Raw genomic sequence first — 26,648 nt, forward strand, 5'->3', positions numbered from 1 at the left:
TTTACTTTTGAGTCCCCAATACTTGCTCATAGGGTGTTTTTTAAAAAAAAAAAATAATTAAAAAAAAAAAAAAAAACAAACTCCAACATACAGGCTTCTGCCTATGGGGAGCTAACCATAAAAATATAAAAATGTCACTGGTGTGGCTGCAGTCCTTTAGCTGACTTAACTTCATACTCATGAAATGGAAAGGGCTACCCAGAATTTTTACAATCACTATCTGGAAAGGGTAGTAAGAGAGTCATAGAGTCAGGTTTATTATATGCCAGGACTGTAACAACTGCAATGGGATTAGGATATGGAGCAGCAATGCAATACACAGCAGAGGTCATATTCCCTTGGTGATTTAAAGGTTCAGTCTTTCTTCAACTTAATTTAGAAAGCAACTCAACCCCTACCTTTGTTAGAAAGGAATATTTTGACAGGATTTCAAAGCAAAGCAATAACTACAGATCACAAATTTAAAATCTAGTGTTCATCACCTAGTCAACTGAGGAATAATATTTTTATTTTTAGATTAATCTCTTGGTTAGATCGGCTTTGCATTCCTAGTGCTAATTGACAATGCATTTTTGCGTTAGTGCTCAGCATCAGGGATTTCTACTACCCTGCACCAAGGGGTTAACCCTTCCAAACAGCTTACAAAGCCACCTTAGGTGGCCTCTGACAGCTCTAAACTAACAACACTACAGACTGCCTTTATTCAAAGGCTCGAAAAATGTTGTTTCACTATAGTGTTGCTCATAAAAATACAAAACACCTTCAAAAAGATGCACAGAGAATCTCATCTGAGCTACAGCAGTCCCCTCAAGACTCACCGTGCCCTGAAAGAATCAGTCAGACCAGTGTAAGAAAGGGAGTGAACCAAGAACTTCATGTAGTACTGCATAACCTTGCTCCTGTGATGCATCTGCATAGAATTGAATATTATTTTTGTTCCAAGTTTCATCATGAATGCTAGAGACTGACTTTTTCCTGAGACTGCAGGGTAGATGTAGTCACAGCTCCAGTAACGATGGTATTTAATGTAGTTGTTTTCCTGATATACATTAGCAATTTACTTTGCCGTCTGTTGTCTAGCATTGGGTTGTTTTAGTGAGCTATGATGGTGCAATGTGCCAGAAAATATCAAAAAGTAAAATAATGCTTGCTTAGCTGATGTTGCATACAAACAGTTAATCAAGTCAGCTTCTGTTCTTTGAACAGCACATATGCAGATCCAATCCTAAGGCAAGCAATATATGCATCAGGACCAACCAAACAAGAAAACACAAACACTATACGGTCTGCACCGCAGTAAAATAGTACTTTGTATTATAGAAATTTAACTAACCAGTGATAATCAGTGTCATCTGCATTTCAGATCTCCAGTATATCTACCTACTTTGCTCCAGGAGCAGCAGTCACTAAAATACAGCAGCCAGGAGTTCCAGTTCATACTACAGAAAACAGGACATTTTTAAAAACAAGGATTACAAAAATACACACATGATTTCTTGATGGTCTCCCTGAATCACAGTCACCTAAATAAAGCTTCAATCCAGGAAAAGCTTAGCAGGAAAGCAATTTTTTTTTTTATCCTTTTTTTTTTTTGTATGTGTAAAAAAAGACCAAGAACTACAAGTAAATAGCAGCTGAGCAACAGATGAGGCACTAAGTGAAATCTGTTAGCAACTGCTAACAGCTTTGCTATTTTCTGTTGTTAAATTAAAAAAAAAAAAAAAAAGCAAAAAACTGATGCAGTAGCAATTCCAATATGTTCAAAAATCTCAGATGCAAAAAGACTAAAGTCCAACACTTGCACTTTCTTGTACTACAGATAAATACTTGGGTTTGGTTTTAATACCTTGTTTTGCTTTGCTATTGATTAAAAGGCAGAAACAAGCCAATTCACATGGATATACTATCAAGATAAAACTTGGTACAGCTGTAAACATGGCCCAGTGATTATAGTACAATACCTCTATCATATACGTGTGCGACTTTTAGCCTCAAATTGGAATTTCCTTTGTCCCTTACACCTGACTGCCAGTCATTCTGCCCAAACTGCCAGAAATTGTATGTTCCTCCATCAGCACTGAGCTTTCTGGTGACATCTCAGGAACACTTTCTCTGTCCTGGTCCAGGAGCTTTCCCCACTGATGATCATTTCCTACATATTTCAATACAATTCTGACACGGGTTCAGCAAGCTTGTTTTCCTGTTTAGATGCATCCATATGGCACTGCAGAGCTGACATGGCTCAGAACAACGCAGTCCAGAAATTACACGGAATACAAATGCATCTGTGTGGGGCTTCAGTGCTCAGTAAGATCAATCAATTACACGGCTGCATCCACTCAACTAGCTTGAAAAACTCGTGGAATTGCACTGTCCCAGTCAGATATATCCTTTTGCCACCTCTGCCACCTGCTTCAGTAACTTCTTTTCTCCTGTCAGTATAGCAGGGGCTCTGTTCCCTATTCCTCATTTTGGTGAAGCGTCCCACATGGGGAACCACAGTATCGCTACCACTGCATCTGCAACAGGCACACTACAGATTTCCTTCTTCACTCAGCTTTCTGTTCCCTTATGGTGTTTACATTTCCAGCGCCTCCTATGGCAGGTTTCCCTTCCAATTTAAACTCGGCATGTCAAAAACCGAGCTCATCTCTGTTTCTAAATACTTCTCTCTACTTTTCTTTTAAACTACCAGGAATTAGTAGTCACCTTGCCTGCTGCTTAAGTTCACAACTTTGTCGTCTGCAGCTCCTTTTTTTTCTTTCCACAGATGTTCTACCAATAAAACATGCCAGTTTCATCTCCACAACGTTGTAAAAAATCTGGCTGTTTCTTTCCATCCGTGCTGCTAAAACACTTGATCATTTAAACCTTCCTACTGCAGTCTCCTCCTCCCTGGTCCTCTTGACAATCTCCTCACTCTTCATATCAGTGCAAACTCTAGTGTGAAAAGTACTTCTTGAATCTAGTACTTAGTCAGTATTCAATCCCTTCTAAGTTCCCTGATTCTTTTGCCATTCTTTCTTTAAAAAAAATATTCATATTCAGTTTTTGTTTTTCACATCACCCACAGCAGTTTTTCCCTGAATAAAGACTGGCCTGGTTTTGTTCTGCTTGAGTAGGTAATACAGTCCCTCCAATTCTTTTGCAAACCCATGCTGTTTGCACTTGTTCCATCTAGGACTCCTACCCTCTCAAGAAGGAATTTGTTTTCAAACACAATTTTGAAAATTTTTGGATAGAAACACTGACAAGAACAGAGGACCTCCCAAAACCTCCCAGCTGAGCCGTTTGTTTCTTACAAACAACGCCTCTGTGCTCTATAACCTGTTCCCATCACCTTTGTGGCTTTGTACGGATTTTCAATGGACAGAAATTCTCAATTGTGCTGCCATCCAGATAAATATTAAAAACCACCACTGTCTTCCAAGGAAGACTATCTATTGAAATAAAAACACACATGAAAAGAACAGCTGTATAAAGATTGCACACTGCTAAAATGTGAAATACGTTCTGAAAAAGTAAATCTCTAAGAATGGTAACCCATTGTTCTTAGCTTTGCATATTGATCATTATCAGATTTATTTATTTATTTTAACTACAATCTCTTGTTTTGGATTCTGATACCATCCCCTGCTCTTTCTGGGTCACCCCTGTAAGAAAGACCTTGTACTTCAAATTTAATCAATTCCGCTACCAACACACAAACCAGAATACTTATGCTTTTGTCAGACCTCTGTGTCACTCTCCTCTTCCCCCAGTCCTATTTGCTACAAAGAGTTAAGAAGAATGGAAATAGACAAAGCTTAACATACACAAAAAGAGAGTTGTTGAAGTTACCCTCCTAATTATTCAGTGTTTTGACTACATTTCCGTGTTAAGCCCTATTTCTTTAAACGGTATGAACACAAATGCACGTGCAACGCACAGGTGTGAGTATGTGCCTCTCGAGCATTCCTAAAGAGCTCCATTTGAATGCAGAGTGGTATACCCATACACCTTTATCTTACTAACATTAACAACTGCTGGAATCATGCAAACTTGGCACATAAGCATGCCTGTATATTTTTGACAACCTCTCTTCAGTGTTCAACACTCACTAGGGCAATTTGAAGATTCCTATTGATGATACATGGAAGCAAAACAGCTAAAATTTTCCATAACAGTATAAAACATAAGCTATTCGACACCGGAGGAAATATTAAGAGAGAGCTGCAATGCAAGTTCATGTATCAGTGTCCTAATGAAGATCATTGCAGAGTGAATGATGTCACAGCAGGATTTCATAGACTATTAGTTAAATACATCTCTGTCTAGGCAATGACTGTGGCTTTTGTATACACCTGGCTTGTCTACAATACAGCATGCTAGAAAATACCAATCACAGAATCATCTAGGTTGGAAAAGACCTTCAAGATCAGTAACTCCAACCATCAAGCTAATAGCGTCATAAAGCTAACACAATGTTTAGTGTCAGAAGTAACTACAATCAAATAACATCTTTATATATGAGATAATTACATTTCATTCACATACTCCACATTAATTGCAAAGATCTACTTAAATTAAACCACTTTAATACTCAGCAGACTAAACAGGTACCAGAGGCAGGGGTGATAGCAACCAGACTGCTTGTATCACCAAAGTCTCCAGCAGCAGTAAGGAAATGCTGAGATAAGTATTGTCTAGTCTCTGATGATTCCAGAGATGCAAAACCACCCACAAAAGCCAAATTTTTTTGGAAGAAATCCAAACAATTGTTTGCCAAGCAGAGAGGACAGTGAACTCTTGACCACTGCAGGCAATGGCTGAAGCTGTGAGACAAAGATTTCGTCATAGCTAGTACTTTTCAGCAACAACAAATGTCACTAAACTGTTTACAGTAATACAAGCATTCCTACTCTCCCCAAAGCTTGTGAAGAATCCAGATAACCAAGGGAATAAGAGGCAAATGTCTGACTGTGGGAGCGGGTCATGTATTACTCAGAAATATTCCCTGCAAAACCTCCACCCCCCACACATGCTTGTTTTTAGCCTGAAACCTTGATTTTTTTTTCTGGCATATGGGAATGAATTTCAAAGGCACAAAAAGACATTTTGTCTGCCAAATGTCTTCTGCCTCAGCCACAAGTTTGGTGTAAAAGTATAAACTGCTTTCTTTTTAAATAACATAAACATTATTTTGAGTCCAAGTGAAATAATTTTTCCACTACTTTATGAGAGCACCAGTTGTTTCATATGTTACAATGAGCAAGGGTGGTTGTTCTGCTTTTTAAAATGACATACCTCAACATGACACCAAAGCCTTTCTTCTTTTTCTTTTCAGGATCTTCATTTTCTTCTTTCCGTTTCTTCTCTTTGATTTTAGGTTTGCCCTTCTCTTTTTTCTTCTCTTTCTCTCTAATTTTTTTGTCTTTTTTTGCTTTGGTTTCTACATCTTCTATTTCAGGGTTCCCTGGAGGGGCAGATTCCATGTTCTGAGCTTCTTGACCAGAGTGAGAGCTCTTATCAGAAAAACCATCTGCACAAAATGAAAAAGAAGCAATGGGGATAGCTAGGGGCCACCACAACGCAAACACATGAAATACAGCATCTGTGTCTACAAGGTGCTCAAATGACTCACAACACACATGCATTTAATTGAATAATTTAGAAAGCAGACTAGACACATCTAGTGAATTCAAGCAAAGTTCTATTGTAAATTAAATGCAGAATTATTATAGTTACTTGTTTTCTAGTTATTAATCCTGATAAGAAAATCCTGACACGGTAAAACACTATTCTATTTTAAACCTGGCTAGTCCATCAGCTCAAGAAAACTGGCATGCTGGGGTAAAAACATTTCATCATGGGCTCACTTCAACAAATAACCTAGGTAAAAAAGTATGATTTTCATTCACTTCTTGGAATCTTTCCACTTTAATGGCTGAAAAAGAAATACATAAACTGTTCTGTCTGGTTGGAGAAGAGCTGTATTGTTTCTCTTTGAGGGCTCAGGATGCAAGCACAGTTTATGCTTCATCCTAAAGAAGACGTTATTTCCAGAGTGGGGTCCGTAAGCCCATGGTGACAGAATAAGCAGCAGGGTGCTCTGCCTTGTCTATACCAGGAAACAATTTCCTAGTTGGAGAAGGGGGAATTGTAGACAGCTCTGTAAAACAGGCAAGATGATTTTTAATGTAATCTGAAGAAGGCAGCTGCTTCTTGATGTTGAAAAACACAATTATTTAAGGATTGAGTTCTAATTCCTCCAACACACCCCTGCCCCAAAGGAGATCAGTGAAGACTTTACACTGAAGCCAGTCAAGGTTGGATGGAGTACTACAAAGACAGCTCCCTTTCAGCAGGACATAAGCAGCATGTTAAATTTAATCAAATTCAATTGGATTAAATTGCTTGCTTAGATGCTTTATTGAGTTGGCCCTCAGTCATGCTAAATGAAGGTGGTTCCCTCAAAGACTACCAGTAGCAACATACCCTCTTCTGTATCCTCCGGTCCATCATAAGACTTGTCAATGGCTGCTCGGAAACTCTCATTACACCCCCGACCACGGACCACATGAGGTCTGGGTCTGTGAAAAGGGAGTTCATTCTTCCTAACTTCAGCCACAGCAGTCTGAAGACTCTCAAGAGAACTGGACTTCTTCAGTCCCAGAGTGGGACCAAAATCCTTGCTGGAAGAGTCTGGAAAATAAATAGTTAAATTTTTAGACCTAAAACCACACAGTGAAATTAAACTAGTGAGACAGATACATTTCATTGTGTACTTTATTAGTTGGGGCCTTTGAAATAGTGTGCAATCAATGTAATTTGTTCTAAAAATAACATCAAGGTAAGCCTAGCTTCTGCAGAAATCCCCGTTCAGACTTGGAGGGAATAGCACATGATTTGCAGACCTGACAACAGTGATGGGCAATAGCAGCCCCTCTCTGTGACACTTTCAAGTCTGCATCAATGGTAAGGATGGGGTTATTTCTTTAGACTTTGACAACTGGACACTGCTAATAGACTCACGGAGGTCCTTACCAGATTACCCACAAATATAAACACCACTACAAAACAAGCTTTGGCTTTTAGAACAACTCAGGTTGTCTGAATGGCTGATATTTTCCAACATGCTTCTCCTATGAGAAGATACTAAATTCTCTCATAGCTTCATCCAACCTTTTTCTTCAAGCTGAAACTGGTGCTGTGCTATCAATACATGCAGCAGGTTTTTCAAGAAGAGAACATTTCCAGCAAAGTACAGCTTAACATGAATGATGTTGCTACCTCTTTCCTTGTTTATAGGCATAAGAAAGCACTTCATGCAAAAAAAGAAAGAGCAAGTACTTTCCCAGTTCTCCCAGACCTTTTCTCTCTTTGAATGCTTGACTCTCCCACGCTAGTTTTTTTTATATACTGTTAATACTGCTATTATGAATTAACTTTATTAATTAGTTAATAAGTTAAATTATTAATTAGCTTTTAATTAATTAAAATACTACTATTACTAATTAACTACTGTTAATACTACTGTTAAATACTACTGTTAATTAGTATTAATACAGTGATAGTAGAACACACCAAAAAAAAGTTCACAAAATACTTGCATACCAAGCAGCGGAGAAATTCACAACTAAAGCATAATTTAAAATCCTTTGTAGCACCTACTTCGTTTTTATATGGCAGAGCAGTAAATGTGACAAACACCTAGAAAGAGACTTTGCCTTGCAAAATACCTTGTCTTTGAGAGCACAAAATGCTTTTGTTTTCAACTTTTGAAAGTCATACTAACATAAGCAACAGGACAATATAAGAAGAGAAGACCTTCACATAGATGTCCAAATACTGTCACTCCCAAAGAGATTCAAGAAGCACATGACAGACAGATACGTTAAAACTATGCTGTGATTTTAGCAATCCTAGAGCGCAGATATTTCTGAACTAAAACACTGTGATGAGCAAATTCTTAAAAGGAAAAAAGCTGAGAACTGGCACCAAATAGAGAATCATCAGTAGTGTCTATGTAAAGCAATTTACACTTCTGTTCCCTGCAGACTGATATGGAGCTGAAAAAAGAAGGGGGAAAGAAAAGAGAAAACAAGTTTAAGGGAAGCCTGGTTGCTAGGTCACACAGAGCAACTTTCTTCTGTTCACTAATTGCCATTCTGGAGACTACCGTTATTGCCAAATTAGTAAGTGCTAAACGGAGCTAGAGCAATGACTTGCATACAACATAGAGACGCTTAGTATCACTAAAAATGCGTGCATCAGCACAGGGCACTGTGGTGCCTATCTCAGCCTGAGAACAAGTGAAAACAGACCAGGGAAGCACAATCGCTGTAAAAGGTGGTCAACTGAAAGCCATTCTGATTAGCAGAGAAAATGCTTTCTTGTTCTGAGGCAGAAAACAGCCTTGAGGGGTGGCGTTGTGCAGCAGACAGGGCAGAGCAGTGAAGCAGGCTGAGCATGGCAGGCTGCAGCGGCCTGGGGAGCCTCAGCCAGGTTGGGCCGCAGGCCTGAGCTGAGGCTGGTGCCCAGTGCCTCACCCACAGAGCCTGTGAGGACTGGTATCTACAGGGGCACAGCCACAGGAGGCTGCAGCACATCTGAGGAAGTGAGGGGCACAGCCTCACCTCTGCAAGCAGACAGTGCCGTCACTGTGACAGGCCACAGACAGACGGCAGGGCTCAGGGATCTGCCAGTGCCCATGGCTTGGGGAGGTTTGGCAGCCAATGCTCACTTCCAGGCTGCTGCAACCATCCAGCTACCTGAAACTGCTGTGCCAAAAGCCAGCACGCGAGTTGTTTATATACATGTCCCAGTACACGCTGTATACGTTAAATTAGGGCCTTACACTGCATTGCTTGGGGAAAAAATGAAGAAAAAAAGTCCTGGGTTGAATGCTGGTTAGATCATGTTTTATACAGAGCCAAACCAAGTGCTCAGACTGGAAGGCTACTCTTAACGTATGAAAGCCATCCTAGGAAAATCCAAGCCAGCATCCGAGGTGTTGGAGTGACACTCACGTGTGACACGTACCAGCACTGAAGCTGTCTGTCCAGCCTTTGCTGCCTGCTCACTGTGACACAGATTTTAGGCACCAGGTCACATACTGCCTAATCCAGCCAGGGTCACAAGGAACAGGTTCTCTGTCAAACACATGCCTTAGACAATTGCCTGGGAAACTGACAGGTACTGGCAAAGTATGTTTCTCTCTGTATAAGCAGCCTTTATTTTGCCATTTTGTCCTAACATGAAAACATCCCCAAGGAATTAATTTCAGCAATAAATAGCAATAACTTCCCATTTTTTGGTAAAGAGAACACTTATGACGACTTTCATGTAGTATTTTCAGTTCGCTATTAAAAGAGGAAAAAATTAAATGGAGCACTCTTTAGTTACCAAGTAAGTTCAGAACAACACTGCCTTGGAAAATTGCATTTTCTTCTAATGCCCCCAAAAGAATTGGCTTATGGTCACTTCACTGACACCGAGATTATCATCAAATATTGAGTTACCTTAAAAGATAGAATAAAATGGCAAAGATTGACAATATTCCTCACTGACAAAGAAAGTGAAATTTCATCTCTGATCTTCCTGTGTTCTACCATTTAAAAGGTGTCCTCATTTATTCAAAACCCTACCGAGATCCTTTAGTAACAAATTAATATCAGGCATTTAGTTGCCCTTTTCTAAAGCTGTAATCATTTAATCTGAAATTTGTACTGTTGCACATGGCAACACTGGAAGTTTCTCACTGTCAAATCCACCCATAAAAAAAACATCTGAATCCAGATGAAAAATGATTACTTTTTTTCTTATTGATGACAGTAGGAACGATGCAGTCTTATTAAGAAGGAGAACATTTAGTCAAGGAGTTTACATCCTTGGACATATTCACCGTGGTTTTCAGGGGGAACTTTATATTTTTCCAGTTCATCTTTTATTCCCTTTTCCTTTCATCGTAAGGCTGTAGCAGTCACACCTTAGTGTGCAACTAAAGAGACAGGAGCTGAGGAGCTTGCACAAGCAGGCTAACCAGTCAGTTCCCGTGCTTTCAGAGGCAGCATCTATTACTGGATACTGCACAGAGGAATGCCCAAGACTCCGTAACAAATAAATACCAATCAGACTCTCAGCTAGGGAAATTTCCCTCCCAGTGCCCCTGCAGTGACTTTTCATGCAGACCTTCAAGATAGCTCTAAGTCCGAAAATATGGATTTTACTCACAGGTAAAAATCAAAACAAAAACAAAGGACGAGAAAAAAAAAAAAAGACTCTCTCATCTTTTAGAAGTTACTAACAGGCATTTCTAGGTGGTGCATGCAGGAATGTGTGTGTAAATATCAAGCACCTACTCAGATTTTGAATGCAAAAATATCATTAGGCAAGGAATATTTTAATTGTTCATTATGCTTAAAAATGTTTCTTTTTATGGATTTTAAATTTCTTCAGTCCTCATTTTACTTCTTTCTAGAGCATCATGCTAAAAAGCCTCCACTTTATTTATTTATTTATAAATGGTGCAATATTTTATGCATCTCTTTTGAATTTCAAAAAACAACAGCTGATGTCAGCATCTGCCTGCGACTGGCTGAAAACAAGTTGCTGGTTCCAAGATAATATCCTTAAGCAATCGTCCTTTCACTGAAAGGAAGTATTACATACACCTCAATTTTCTGTTCAATGTCAACATGGCTACTGAAGATTTTTTTTTCTTTATGTAATATGTACTTTATGTTCTGTTCTTTCATTACTGTTATTAGTTTCAGATACTTCCAGGTTTCTCTTTTATAGCCCAGCAGAAAGAAACACAGTGAAAGCAAGATGTCAGTCACGAAAATCAAAGGGAAACAAGCTTGCATTGTGGGCAAGGCAAGCCACCCCAAAGGCCCATGCAGAGAGGGGAATGGAAGAGGCACCATAGCTTTTATCACCCGAAAGAAAATGCGATTCCTAAGACACCCTAAACTTTATGCATTATATACATTTATCATTAATTTCACTTTTTATACAATGATTCTTCTTGAAACTGAAAATACAGCAATATACCCAAACAATAATATTTAGAGGAACAATTTTATACAAATTATACTGATTTGATATTTGTATTTTGTATACAGTGAAGGAAAAACCAGATGTGAAGGAAAAATGAAGGGAAAATTATGCTGCGACTGAGAAACTAACATAAACGCCGAGCTGTAAGAGGTGATAGCCTGGCTCTGTGTTTACAGGAGGCCTGAACACATACATTCCTGTTTCCTACTGCGCTGCACAGGACGGAGCTACATGTGAAACTAAGGAAGAGAAAATGGTGAGGCTCAATGAGGCTTCTGCCTTCTGGGTACTGGGACAATGGAGATGGCACGGGCGTGCTTTTCGCTGGCAAACCACTGTCTGTTCACAAAACACCAAGGCTGACTTGCTTTGTGGCACAGCTCGGCACAGGATCTGTCTCAGGCAGCAGCTACAGCCTAAGCCCTGTCCTGCTTTGGGGACGCATCCTTGGTAATGTTCCCAATACCAAACTTAGCTGTGCCAACCTCAGCCCTACCCGTACCCTAACTGATCTTGCTTGCCCTTACCATCAGCCCTATGTTATCTTCTCTCTAAAGTAACCAGGGCAAGTTTAAAATACTTTGATACACATATGTTCACAATATGTTGAAAACAATTTCAATTCACTGATCATATACGTTTGGTTGGTTTCTTTTAATACAAATTAAAATATTGCTGAACTTAAATCACTCCTGCAGAGCAGGGGATGGCAAAAAGACAATTCACCCCTAAAACAACTGGTGTATAAAGTGAAAATCACAACTTTCTCTTTTAATAAACATGAGATATAAAACATTCAACATTATTACTAATCTCTGTATGACACAGCAGAAAACAGGTGGACAGACATGGTTCTTGCCCACAGGGTTGCAACATCATATACCGACTAAAATTAATTCATGTTCACTTTGTGAACCATTTTGTTTAAAGTCATTTCATTTATTTATGGTAGTATGCACAACTGTAAAGGATTTTTTCCACTCACATTTTTATATTCAGATGCTCCTCAATTATCAATCGATTCAATGCAGAAAATGATATAGGAAGAAGGAATTTTAAAGTCATTACATCGTTTAGTTTGTGATTTTCAAATGAAGAGCTTTCAGAGGGTATTTTTGTAGACTAACCTCAGACAATACTGTAGCCTTTTCTTCAACGCTACTCTATACAAGTAGCATAGAAAAGATTATGAAGGGCTTGATAAAAAGCAAGAGAAAATCACTATCTTGCACTCATATATTAAAGACAACATGTATCATTTTGCTCATTTTATACCTCAAACCAAGCATTTCAAATTAGAAGCAGGAATACTGAACGCTGAACAGCCTCACTCCTGACAGAAATATCTAAGAAAGAGAAATCAAAGCATGGGGGAATTTAACAAGTTCTCTGATTAAAAGAGCAAGCTACAGCCTTGAGATTTACAGATATTTCAATCTATTTTACTACATATAATGATTGCAATTTAGCTCGTATTTGCACAAACTTCAATTTCAACTATGAATAATGGCGGTTCACAATTTGGAGCCTGGAAGGTATGCTAAGCTTTAGCCAGCTGTACGAGAAATAGTTGGAATAAGGCAGTCATTAGGCAAGAGACAAAAATAAATGCATGACTACTGCCAGCTTAGAAAGGTGTGCTCACGATGCTGTTTTCTACAGTCTTATCAGTAACGAACACTAACGCTGCTAAAGAACATGTTAATATTTCAAAAAGAATAATATGTACAGCATTAAGCATCTCAAAAATGCAAGTTACAGTATGTGACAGTATAACTATAACTATTGTTAACAATTAGGAGCAGAAGAAAGAGGTTTGACCAAATGCAGTTGAAGACATGGCACGTTTGCTATATTAGTGCAGAACACTGGACAAAACGCAGCAAAGTCTGTCTCTGCAGAAAAAAGTGTTTGATGTTATCTATAGAAGTAGTTTTCTTCATGTGGCTAGATGAGTTTAACCTCTCTCCCATAACCTTCCACTTCACAGGACAGCTGTACATTCAGAGAAAAGTTTTCCTAGGTTATTTGAATCCCTGCTCCTCCGAGGGGCTAGTATTTTCTCTCTAGCTGGTGCAAACTCAAGTACTTGCCCTTACGACAGGTCTGAGTATAAATTAAGCTACCCGACCTTCTACAAAATAGCAGCTTTCTCCTCAAGGGTATTTATGTATATCAAATTGATTTTAGATATAGCTGTTATAACCTGCTAGAGGAAAGCAGGTACAGGAAAAGCAATGCAGACAGGAAAAAGTCCAGTTTGTAGTAAATATGATTCTCCCGTGATTTCAGGCACCTTGTAAATTGATCAGTCTGGAATTGAGAAGTAATAAAAATTCCAGTGCCTTGTGATTGCTTTACTCCTATTTCCACACCCACCCTCTGATAAGGTCAAAGATTTCAATGCTGCTTTAAACGATTGGGAAATGTGACACTTTCTCTGATTAATTGATATGAATTACACTTCCATAAGCTAAAACAACATTTTTGTTCCCAGGCCAAAGTTTAACATGAAGTGAGAGTCCCTGCACCATTCAAACAAAGTCACTTTTAATGGTATGAGGCTAAGATCTAGAATGTTAAATTTGACCTGTGGGACAGAGGAGGAAACCTCATCAGTAGCTGAACAGGAGAAAGGAAGCCAATACTCACGTTAAATTCATGATTATGTTAAATCAGTTTCAGTAAGCCTGAGGTTTATTTTGAACTAGTCTGCTGAATTATTATTTAATCTTCATTATCAAGCCTGAAATTGATTTTTTTTTTAATGACTGATTTAAATCAGAAACAACAAATTATAAGGATGCAGAGAGTTCACAGAACTTTTCTTCACTAATTCAAAGTGCTTTTTTGAGTTATTTATATGTGAACACAGACAGAAATCCTCTTATATCAACCATTTTATTCAGATTTTCTTTAAAAAATGGCATGTCATTTTTTTTTTGCATCATGTTTTTGCCTGCACATATTTTTACAAACACTCGTATAAACTACAGGTTAAAGATTGCTTACAGCATCAATCAGGGATTAATTTAGGCTACTACAACAAGTTAGATAATTAATGTAAAATAAAAGCCAAGGCGAGAAAAATAAGTTCCAACTTCACCAATTTGACTTGCAATTAGAAAAAAAAATAAAAAATATATACAACTTCTTTTGTGTTTGCTTTGCATTGTCAGTCAACATTAAGTGTAGGGATAAAAGGCTATATTTTAACAAAATAACCTGGAAAGAGGACTCCTTTTGCTACTAATAAAGGCATTTCTCTTGTGTACCTGCTTACACTGATCAGTGAATCCTACATGCTTGAGATATATATGTGATCTCTTTATTGCCAACCCCACCACCACAAAACTGCCCAACAGCCACTCTCATTTAAGATGCTCTAAATATTGTTGCCATGGGTGACACATGTACATGGAGTAAGGCAAAGCTCTGCTAATAAAAAGGCTTTCACAGCATTTCAGTCCTTGTTCATAACTAAAGTTAAAATTTATGGCTTTTAAAATACTGGATCTAAGAGGGGTCAGGTTAAATGGCTGCTAGTAATAAAAGGAATCAATATGCCACAGCATCTGAAGCAGCCAGCAAACTAAATAAACACTTCATCCAAATCCACTTGGCCCTGAATTAAAAGAACATAAAATACTGTATTTATTTTGTTTGCACTCCACCAGTCCATGGTTTGCATCGCTACATCCGCTAGAATTCTACACAGAGCAAGCAACAAACGTATGCTGGCCAAGTAGCAATTAAACTGCACGTCAAGGCTAGGAGCAATTAACTGGGCATTAACCTTATCAGGGAACCACTCGTGGATTAGCCAACTACAAACAGGCAAACATCTCTGTCTGGGAAGATTCCGCCACGCATTTACCAAAGCTTCAGAGGACTGAGACTTTCTGTCTCAGGCACACACAGGGTAAATGGACCATTCTCAATGATAACCCTTTATCCATAAATCTTGAACAAAACCAGCATCACCTACAGCAGCAACTAGCATTTTCTAGTAACACAGCAATGCAAAATGGTTCAGTCCTCATTCAACTTCAGAATAAAGCAGATAAAACAAGTAGTGAGCTTGTGTCTTTTACTCCTAATTTACATTTGGTTCAAGTTATAGACAATTTATAGACCTTCCAAAGGAGTTATAAAAAAACAATTTCTTATGTTTATTTCAAGAGGTTTAGACAGACCAGATGGGGATTAATTTTCACTTTAAGAAATTAATGCACATAATCTGCAAGCTGCCTGCAGATTACCTGCACAAAAGGTACGAATACACCCATAATCCACTTACCTGTATTGGCGTGCGCACACACACACAAAGGCCGTATGCATGAAAACACGCATATTATTTTAAGTGCTTTGGGTTTAACAATTTTTATCTTGGAACACTTTTGAAAAAGTCTGCAAAAGTCCAGCTCTTTAACAGAATTCTAATTACAAAATTTTGTCAAACTTATTCTGACTACAAGAAGTGGGTATCTAGTCTATGTCTGACTCAAAATCTCTGAAATACTGAATTTGAAAGGATTACGCACGTTTTCAGCCACAGCCCTGAACAGAAGTTCCTCTTTTATCTCCCAGTACAACTAAGATCACTTGAATACCTAAAATTTTGATAACAGTATGTAACAGCTTTGTAACAGTTAAACCCATAGTTGTCGTGATACTGGGACTTGAATCTAGCTTCACTTTCCATGCTTCAACTTCCCTCCTTTTTAAGCTATTCTCTGTACTAGAACTTCTTTTCTTGGCCTCATTCCAGAGATGGGGATTGCTTTGAGAAGAAAACAAACCCAAAGACTGTGTGGGTTCCTGCCATATCTGAAATAACCGAGTGGGAAACGTGCATGCCAGCTGGATAATGCTTTTTTTTTTCCCCCCTTATTCACCAATAACTCAAAAAAAGGACTGAAATAAAGCTTTTCCATCTTTGCACACAAGTAGGCTGTGAACTAGGTCCTTCACTACAGCGTTTAAGAAAGGAAAGTTTAATTTTCATGTCTAGGTTATTTCCTCTAACATTAGTTGGACCTGGGTAAATTTGGCCATAAACTTGCTCCTAAAGTAGAGGAGCAGAAATACATATGCATTCCCATAGGCCCATGAGCATATAATGATATTTCTTTTTCACATTTTCAGCGATTACAATGACCCCATCTACCCACACATCAGAAGCTACAAAGGAATAGTCACTCATGCTCCTTAGCCTATGTGTTTAAGTAAGATACAGGGTTTAGTACGAAACTCAAGAAGGCAGATCATGTGAGCAGAAACAACATCAGTACAATAAAACTCTAGCACTGAGAACATTCATTTTGTCGATCTTAAAACATGAAAAGTATTCTTAGTGCTTCCTTCTATGAAAGTGAATCCTTAGAAAAATCATGTCCAATTCATGGAAAAATTGGCAGCAAATTTTCCTTCTAAACAGCTGCAGCCAAGGGTTTTGCTGAGCTGTTCTACAGTGTGCAGAGACAGACGTGTACCAAAGGACATCTGGCAGTCTTCTGGGTTTTAACAGACAAGACTCATGACTGGATTACAATCCCAGCCTTCCTTAAGAATAAAGTCAAAATGCCACTTCAGTTTTAGCCATTAACTCCGCGGCCTAGTCTATTTGATTTACTACTTCGCAATTTATGTTTGTTTGGGGATATATGGTACTACCCTTCCCTTAGATGACTGCAGCTCCTTTGTTAGATATGCATGTCATGATGTGTCCTTTTAATAAAGAGGTTATTTAAAACAACTACAAAAGTGGTAAGAACATGAATAAGACATCAATTTAAGTTGTTTCCTCTAATCTGTGTTTGAAAACTAGACATAAGTATCCCCCATGGAAAGGGGAACCTCTCTGTATCTCTAAGTCTTGTTGGCCCATGAACAATTTTTAGCATCCTAAAGATGTTACTCTATTGCATTAATGAATTATGCTTAGGATCTTTACAATATGCAGTTTTGCGTTGCTACAATGTGTTTAAATAGCAAAGTTATAAAAGCAAATAGAACTGCTGCATGGAAAAACTTAGAATATGATATAATTGTAGTGCCAAATGAATACACATACACTTTTCTTGAAATTCTTCTACCAGAACTTATCCATTTTCCTTGCCTGTCTATAAGTCACAGTACCTTCTCCCTTTCACTTACCTAATAAATGGAGATTGGATACAGCATGCTCCTAAACATAATACAGTACCAGGCTGCAGAAATGTGGGATCTAATGAGATGAAAGAGTTGTTCTAATTCGTATCATTGCCATCACTCAGCAACCAATGGGGATGTTTCTAGAGAGGTTAGCCAAAGCAGTATCCTAAAAAATTCCAAGTTTTCCCTAGGTCTGACAGGATGGTAAGCAGCAGCTGGGAAATGCCACAGTGAAACTGCAATGCCACTGTGATCAAAATCACTGGATACAGGTTAAGCACAATCAAATGACATTTTAACTCAGACTAAACCAAGATGGCTTATCTTGGAAAAATCAAGGTTTCCTTTAAGATGAGCCTCAGTATTATTGGAAGCACTGCTCAGTGACTCAGTACACTCTTGTAGCATGAACCAGAGTCAAGCTCCAAGTGGATCTGGACGTGCTTGGATAATCAGACACTTAATCAACCATATCAGAAAACTAACACAGTACAATGTATCAGCTGCAGACCTCAGCCCCCAATTTGATCTACTTCATCTACTTGGTGGTTGGATCCATCGATGAAATTTCAAAATCTGCTAATTAGGCAGGCAGCTATTTTACAGGATCATGCAGCTCTCTCAAGTTATTTCAAACAGCAATCCCTTCAAAGCAAAGTGCTGCAATGAAATACCCCAAACTAATACTGAACCACAATCTTTGCCTAGAACAGTATCCTAAGCAACAGATAGCAACTGCAACTATTATTGCAACTATCCTGCAGTTATTCCAGGATGAGAACCTAAGCTTGCTCACATTAACAGGGACTACAGAACTAGAACAGGACCAATTTTTAACAAATTGGTCCAAGCCTAGGAGCCAAATAATCTCTCCTTTGATCATTGCCCTCCTCTGGCACCGTACGTTGGCATTACACATACCTGCCTGCAGAGTGTCAGCCAGTATTCACTCACTTTGCATAAGTTACAGCACAAGTGTCAAGTGTTAAGTTCAGCCTGAGATAGATTCAAAGTAATGATTTACGGGTTAAAAAAAGCTCTATATTATTTTATCAATCCACATAGCCATCTTTGGTTGCCCCCCAGTTCTGCTAAAGAAGTGAGAAGAAAGGAGTGGGTTTATATGCTGGTCAAATGGAGCATATTTACTCTTCTGAAAGCTCTGTTTTTATTTATTCGAAGAATCTGAAAGAAGTAATAGCTTTAAATGTATAAACAGTACAAAGATGCATCATCATAGATTATCAGGAATTTTGACATATTACCTCATGCTTTATTTTATGGACATTCTGAGGCAAGAGCACCTCTACAAACTACAGCTCACAGGAACAGTTTGTTGCAGCGTTTTCCCCAAGTCTTTCTTTTCTTGCATGTCTGTGGTGAGTGCAGTGCCAGTAAGAGACTTTCAAAATTAATTTATTTTTATCTTACAGCAAGTTTTCACTGTATTTTTTCTAGTTCTACGGCATTATTTAAAAAAAAAAAAAAAAAAAAAAAAAAGCAAAGAATTAAACAAGTATTCAAACATTTTAAAAGATCATTTGCTAAGTAGTATGTTTTGGTTTACTTTATTTTCATTTTCTAATTTTAAGTAATGTTTTTCTCCTCTGCTAATGTTTTGCTAGGTCTTTGGACAAGATTGGTAGAATCCATCCAAAATATGTGGGGCGACACTAATTTCTGAAATACTCATCTTTAGACCCTTAATTATAGATCTGATTTTGCTTGAGAATGATAGCTAATTTTAGCAGGGCCTGACCTCTAGCCAAAACACCTTCATGGAGACAAAGTAATTACATTCATGTGCAAGGTAGGAGTTAACATTCATCATCAGTCAACCAATGAAGAAATCTGTACATGAAGAAATGTTACCAGATACACAGCACACAAATAAAGGATGAAAATGTATTTCAGTTAACTGTTTTCTGTTATGCTGGTTTGAGAGCTAGCAGGTACAAAGTTTTCAAATTCTAATGCAATTATGCAGTTGACGTCATTTAAAATCTTGAATTGTTTGCAACAATAAATGTCTTCCTTTCTAGTAATCTCATTTTGAACTTTGTATTTGGCATGTTTAATAGTGAAAGGATAGCGCATCGATTTCTCCTTGCCTTCAAAATCCAATATTGTCCATAATCACACATCTTTCTTGCACGTGAAGGAAAATATACTTGGCTATAGATATACAAAACCATACAACATAAAAGTGTAAAACTTCACTCACTACAATTATGTCAATTCTCAGCTGCATTATGAGAATACACTAAAAAAACCACGATACTATTGCTTGTTTTACTAACCCTTCAGTGGATTCTTAAAACTAAAAGATGACAGTATCACTAATATTCTCGAAACCATAAGCTTTTGCTGCAGCTGACATAAAAGCCAGTCTTATAACAATAAGAACAAAGCACATAAACATTTTGAACAATTTCAAAGATATTAAATAGCTTGTCCAGATTTCTCTAGCAATGCCAGAATATGTTATTTTGCCTTTTTACACCAGCTAGTGCTGCGGTCTATCTTTTTCAAGTTGACCAAACATAGGAGAAAACAGTTCTTGTGTTTGATGATCACCTTGCTCCAAAAATTTTTAGCATCTATGTGATTGTACTTATTGTTTCTTCTGTATCAAGAGTGAACAGTTGCATTTGTATTCTGCCCTGTATTCTACTTGTTTTTGAAATATTTTTCCCTCCTTTAGTCTTTCTCTCACTGTTTACCAGTATTTCATCTGCATTAAGAGGAAAATTCATTTCATCTGTTAAATGCATGCCATCCCATTTCCTCAAGAAAATAACGCAAAACAACCCGTCCTGTGGTTGGGTATAGGCTTACAGCAATCAATTACTTCAATATTTATGTAATTCTCAAAACTTCATGCATATTATCACACGGTTAATCAGAGCTGCTCAGCAGCATCTTCTCTTGACCTTTAATGGGTATGTCAATACTCATACTAGATAGTGAAACATAATAAAGAATTTCCTTTCGACCAGAAAACTGAAATGAGATTTCAAAACATCGAGGCTAGTGTTATTAAAATAAAAAATGCCACGGTTCTGCTAACACATGCCTAATTAGCCCCCCTGCAAAGAAACAGTCCCACAAGAAGGAGCAGAAAGCTACTAGTTGGGCACGTATCTTGCTGTAAGACAAAAAGGAAGCAACAAGTAATCAATCATAATTTCTCTTTGTAGCAGTATCCTTGATAACAAACACATACGCAGATAATTTTTCATGCTGTGGATGTTAAGAGTTTACATGTGTTCAAGATGAAGCAAGAAACCTCAAGAGAAGTAAAACCCGCTGAAAATTAGCTAATACATGGAAACTATTCTTGCCTCTGGTCTTTAAGTCCCTGAATATTTGAGGAAGGAGAGAGCTCTTAGAGAAATAATGTATAAACGTGTCGTGTCTTTGTGTTTCTTATTAGGCACTAGCATTTAGTGTTATCACACAAAGGACGCAGGCTTTTTATAGGCTTTTTGTCTGATACAGTATGACCACTGTTATCTTTTTGAGATGTGTTACAGAAGAAAGGCTTCCAGAGTTATAATAGCATAAAAAAAAAATAAAACAAAATAAATACAGCATATGCATGCTAATATATGAAAATCCATGTTTTGGCTAGAAGACACTGCTTCCTTTTCCTATCAGTTCTTCAGTTCTTGCCCTACGAAAGCACACAGAATTGGTATTCATGAGCCAACACCTCACTGTGCTGTTACACCAACTCAAAACAGAGTAATAATCAGTACCTCTAATAATTTTTGAACAAGTCTAGCTGTGTTTCTGCAATATTGGCTCTCTTAAGTGGAGAGACTATGGATCCCTTTGTTTCTGCAGTGATTTATTGATGATTTGTCAACACTTTGTAAACTATAGCTCATCTCCTGCTTCATTCCCTTTATGCTCCTGTGGCTCATATGTTTTCTATTTTAAACAGAAAAAAACACAGATGTTTTGACACAGTATTAATTTACTCAAATTTCACCTTAACAATTCAGGTTCAATGAGAGCAGAAGTACAGTATTTCAAATGAATGTTGTAAGCATCAGCCCACAGAGCTGATGTCAAGCTCGTTCCTCATCTTTAGCGGTTCACCTTTTCTGACCAGAAGCACAAAAGAGCTGAGCACAGAATTCCCTGATGTTCTTTTAAATGTTTTTTTTGTTATTGTTGTTGTTTTGTTTTTTTCCAGTTTGTTTACTTCAAGTCAGTTCTGACAGAATAGTCCTTTCTTGTTTACTTGCTGTTCACAGAATTAGTTGGTTTTTTTTTTTTTTTTTGTTTTGTTTTTTTTTAATCAAAATAGATTATTGAAAAAACAACCCTCACATCTGTTTAGCACAGAAGCCTTCTGGATTTGGAACTGGTATTTTGTCAATTTTTAATACATTCTTATTGCTAACTATGTAACTCTTCAGTATCTGTGTTCGCATCTCATAGAGAAGACAATGATATTCCTGTATAGTAAAGCACACAACAAACGTACTTTTAGTTCATTCAGTTTGATCTAAAACAGCTACCTTGAGTAATAACTAATATCAATATTGCCTTACAGCATATGACTGTTAGATTTTAATCACTAGGTTTTGTTAGTCTGATTAAGCAATTAAACTCCTTAACTGAAAACCAAAGATAATTGATTTGCATGAAGGTAATAAGAAATTCTATTTGAAACTTAAGAATAATTCCCTACCAAAGATAACAAAAACACATTTACAAAAGCACATTTCAGTATTAGTGGTTGTAGTATTGTTGGCCATTTCGTTGTTTATTGATTCCATTTACTTGAGCGCTCATTCCTGGTTTCCATTTTCTAAAAATCACTAACAAAATGGGCACTCTCTCCTGCTAATGCAGATTACACTGCAAGTGAAGACTTCATCTACTGTAAGTGTAACTCATCATTAAACAAGAGAAAGAATTGCTGCTTCTGCTTCTTTAGCTACAAAAACTTTCTTAATGTGTAAATTCTCTTCTTTCACTTTGAATCATAAGGAAATTGCTCTGACAAGAGAGGAAGGAAGGAAGTAAAGTTTGTAATTCCAAGAATTGTAGATCCAAAAGGAGTTAATTTTGCAGAAGCATTTATTGTCACTGAGGTCTGAGGAAGACTGAAATGTGTGGGACTACCTGCAAGGTAAGCAACCACTCTAAACAAAAAACAAGGGCAGAGTTAGCTCTGCAATTGGTAATTTTTATGCTTCTCTTCCTCTAGGTAAGGGATTCCTGCATCCTCAGTTGAAATGAAGAGGTAAACATAATAATAGGTGTCAGAACCATGCCAGGACTCCATTAAAGAAAAACAAAAAAAGGAAAGAGGGTTGTGTTGATCTGCTTAGGCAGTGCTAGGAAGCTGTGGTGTTTCTCATCAAACAGAAGTTAGGTGAATATGTTATTCTGGCTTGAAGCAAATCGAGTGCACATCTGCATCTCTTATCACTAATAACATTCACTGCCTACATGTAATTCCTCTGTTGCTCAGGTGTCTTGCAGGGCCAGGGAGCAGTATGAAAGACAGTTAAACTAATCACAGACACACACCACCGTGCTGACTGCTGAGTGCTCAGGTCAGAATTTTAAAAGATGACTTATGGGCTCTTCCATGAGGGGAAGAAGGGTAGAAAAAGAAAAAGCAAACCCGACAAAGCAGGTAATTTAAGTAGGGATCAGATTTTATAAGATATTAAGTACTTGTCCTCTGAAAGTGACATGCTTTAGGGTTTCATCTTCAATCTTGTGCCTTGTATTTCGTGACCTCCAGTTTATTTACATTAGCTAAGATTCTTAATCTTTTTATACTACCACTCCATATTGTTCCAAATCAAGAGGTTTAGGCACAGAATTAGCTACTTAATGTCAAAATGATTCTTTAAACCATATGTGGTTTATAGAGTGCAGCAGGATCTTTCTGCACAGAGTGTGCCATATTAATAAAGACACATTTTTATTTGTTTACTCATACAGTAATACTGTATCTACTACATACTAAATAAAATGCATAATTTATTTGCGTTTCCATGTCTGATTTTCTGAAATGGCTCATGAAATTTTAATTCAAGTGGTTACAGCAACAGACTATGTATTAAAATTATATACAAAGAAAAAAGACCTTAAGAGAATACTATTAGCACTGCAAAGTAAAATGCTTGGGCTTGCAGAATACCACAGCAGAAGTGTCCATTGTTAACTTCTTTCTCTATGCACGCAGTGTAACACTTTCCTTTTATGACCAAATACATGATGATGATTTTATTTACAGACCTCCAGCTTCCTTCTTTCAGGAAAGATCTGCTAACATTTTCTTCCACATGTACAACAATTTCCCCCCTTTCTTATTCGACTCACTTTAATATCTGCTCTGACAAGAGTGTCTAGCAGTTCTTCATGTATCTTTCCCTGAAACACCTTATACAGCTGTAGGGTGCTTTGCTTTGGTGCCTTTTTTTGAGACAAAACACTAATTAATTTATTTCTATAATGTTATTTTATGACATATGAGTACTGTCTGTCTCGGGGACAATGAACTGAAACAAAGGGATGAAGATTAATTCAGGTTCCCATTTTAAGATGCTTGAGACCTGGTTCTCCTTGCTCTCCACGCACTCGTCTGGTGCTTAGCATCTAGTATTTCGTGGGTTCGGAGCACTATTACCGCTGACTTTGGCTGCAGCCTGAAAAAGATGTGGCCTTTCTGCAAATCAGCACACAGGCAGGTCAGGCACCAACGAAGTGAAGAGCATGCCATATCTTGGCAGTTTGGTTTAAGGACTTCTCCCCACAGCAATTCTGAGATATAGGTATGGCCAGAAAATATTTCAAGTTGTACTTAATGAATAGAAAACAGAAACTTTGTTTTGTTTTTTGTTTTCTTCCCCCCCCCCCCCCCAGAATCCTCTACATTATCATCATCATATCCTGCAGCCATGATATACCAACCAGCCATACACTTAGCTTCAATAGTAAATGAGGTGAGGGTTGAGCTTTACACAAAACAGCCTTCTTTACACTTGAGCAGGTCCACCTTGTGCTCTAGAAGTAAAAGTTTTTGTGGACAAATAAGGTTTTGATTATACAGTCTCACAGCATCAGCATAGACTAAAAAGGGCCAGACGGTCCTTGCTAACATATCCTGACAGCTAGCATTTCCTACTTCAGACACCCTTCACTTTCAAACACATATGCTATTTAAACATAGTTGGTGAATTTTTAAATATATATATTACAGTGAGGGTGACAGAGCACTGGAACAGGCTGCCCAGAGGGGTTGTGGAATCTCCTTGTCTAGAGACTTTCAAAACCTGCCTGGACACGTTACTGTGTGACATGATTTAGGTGTTCCTGTTCTGGCAGGTGGACTGGACTAGATGATCTTTCAAAAAAAAAAAATAAAAAATATGTTATATATATATAATTTATTTAAGAAAAGTGGAAATTTGTTTAGCTGGCTGCCACCCTATTCTCTCCCATTTGGTTTCTGGATGCAGGGTCATCCAGGATCAGCACAACCTTAGCCTCCTCCTCCCTTGCTTATGCCACCCTTTCCCACACTGCACCTTCTCACCTGCCATGTGCCCAACCTCCCTGTGTTCCCACCCTCAGCATCTTCTTCTAGCCCCTGGCACCCCACTAGCTTGCTTTCTTCCCAGCCCTTGCCGTATGTTCTTACTTCTTCCTCTCATAAACAAAAACAAATATCAAAGTTATTTTAGGAGAAAAAAGAAAAAAAAGAAAAAAAAAAAAAAAGGAAGACAAATCCCCCACCTCAAATGACACTTGAATGGAAATGGCTCATGGTATTGCAGAATCTGTGATAGGATGTGTCACGCATGACAGTTAACAGGTGACAACATAGTGCCAAATGCACACTGCACCAATCCTTTATATATGAAAAGGGAAAAGAAAAAGCAAACCATGAGTAGTAGGAGAACAAAATTGTTTTTCCTGATCATTTACCTATTTTTCCTACAGGTCAGCAGAAAAAGAATAACTGGAAGAAATAATTTTCTTGGATTTTTTGTTTGTGTATTTGGCCTCTTATTATAAACTTGGATTGTGAACTATCATTTGTAGCTGTTTTGTGATGTATATTTCAGTAATAAGTACTAAGCTATTTACGCTGACAATTTAGTCCTGAAGGTAATGCTCATTCTTTTTTGTACTTTAAAATTAAAACTGCTGGGTACATTTGTTAAACTCTGGAAACTTCTATCAAACAATTTTGTCTTTTTTTCCCCTCCTCCCAGAAGTAAGCATCTGGGCAGATTATGAAACAATAAGAACAAAGGCATCTGAATAACCGCACTATATTGGATTTCTCTTTTATAACATTTCTGTTTGTCAACAGCAGTACTTCAACTGGCAACCAAAAGAAACCCCAGCCCTTTTTTGAATACAGGAATTTATGCCAACTGCAGATAGGAGGAAAAATTGTAATTGCACCAAAAAAAAAAAAAAAAAAAAAAAATCAATGATAGATCCTCTGTTCTGGTCCCACTGCACCACTCCCACAGCACAGAAAGGCTTGAAAACTGTCTCAGTTTTAACAACTTGACAGCAAGTTAACTGAGGCTTCTGTTTGTGGTCTTTGCAAATACAATCAGCCTTCAATGATGGATGTAAGCTTCTAGCACCAAATTCTAGCTGTCAGTTCCCCCCACATTTTCCAGGTCCTGACTGCAGCACTGGAAAGGAACTGAACGCTGTGTACACTCTCAGTGGTGAAGAGTCAGGGTCCTGATGCTGGAAGTTATTATTCTGAACTATTATTCTGAACTTGGGCAATTAGCATCTGCTTCTCTCCCATGAATTCTCTGCTTTGCTCCAAGCCCACTATTCACACTTAAACAGAATGTTTCCGTCCTACTCCTTTCAGTCTGTCAACTTACCAAGTGAGCAACAAGACAACAGGAGAGAGAGAGACAGAGAGAGATGGTCTCCCAAACAAACAACTAATACTTAAACACACTGTGCAAGCAGCTGTCCCCAGGAACTGACTATGACTTGCCAGCTCTCTTGGCCATGGGGCATAAGGGGAACCACAAGCAGAACAGTAGGCAGAAGAATCTAGGCAAACTAGTACCAGCATAACCAGAAGAACTCAAACAAATGTAAATATAACTGTGCTAAGTCTGCTGGTGTCCTTGGATAGCTGGAGATGAAGCTTTCAGGTCACAGATTTGCTCCCAGACAGATACCCGATCTACATAGGTTTCTCTAGACATAAGAACAAGTTTGAAGAGGAAGGAAGAACTAGAGACGTGAAAACTAGCACAAGATGAAAACTGAAAGGGTGGGAAGCAGATGTAGAATAACCTCGGTACAGGTGCCAACCTATAGGGAAAGAAATCAGCTTTTAAGTTTCTTAAAAAGAGCACCAACCATAAATAAGTTTGGACTTCTATCAGTAGTGATCTTCTATGCACTCATAAGGTTGGGAT

At 38.0% G+C, this 26,648-nt stretch overlaps 1 protein-coding gene across 3 annotated transcripts in view; it reads right to left on the reverse strand.

Moving 5' to 3' along the window:
• Nucleotides 1-26,648, reverse strand: part of PARD3B (par-3 family cell polarity regulator beta) — a 401,316-nt gene that overhangs the window by 132,703 nt on the left and 241,965 nt on the right. For all 3 annotated transcript variants that reach the window (XM_082763760.1, XM_082763759.1, XM_082763758.1), the window contains 2 exons: nt 6,478-6,684; nt 5,287-5,521 (listed from right to left, as the gene is read on the reverse strand). In XM_082763760.1, the coding sequence (XP_082619886.1) occupies nt 5,287-5,521; nt 6,478-6,684 (442 nt within the window). The remainder of the gene's footprint in view (nt 1-5,286; nt 5,522-6,477; nt 6,685-26,648) is intronic.

Source organism: Aythya marila (genome assembly GCF_965140915.1).
Source record: "Aythya marila genome assembly, chromosome: 6".
In the NCBI taxonomy this organism is placed as follows: Eukaryota; Metazoa; Chordata; class Aves; order Anseriformes; family Anatidae; genus Aythya; species Aythya marila.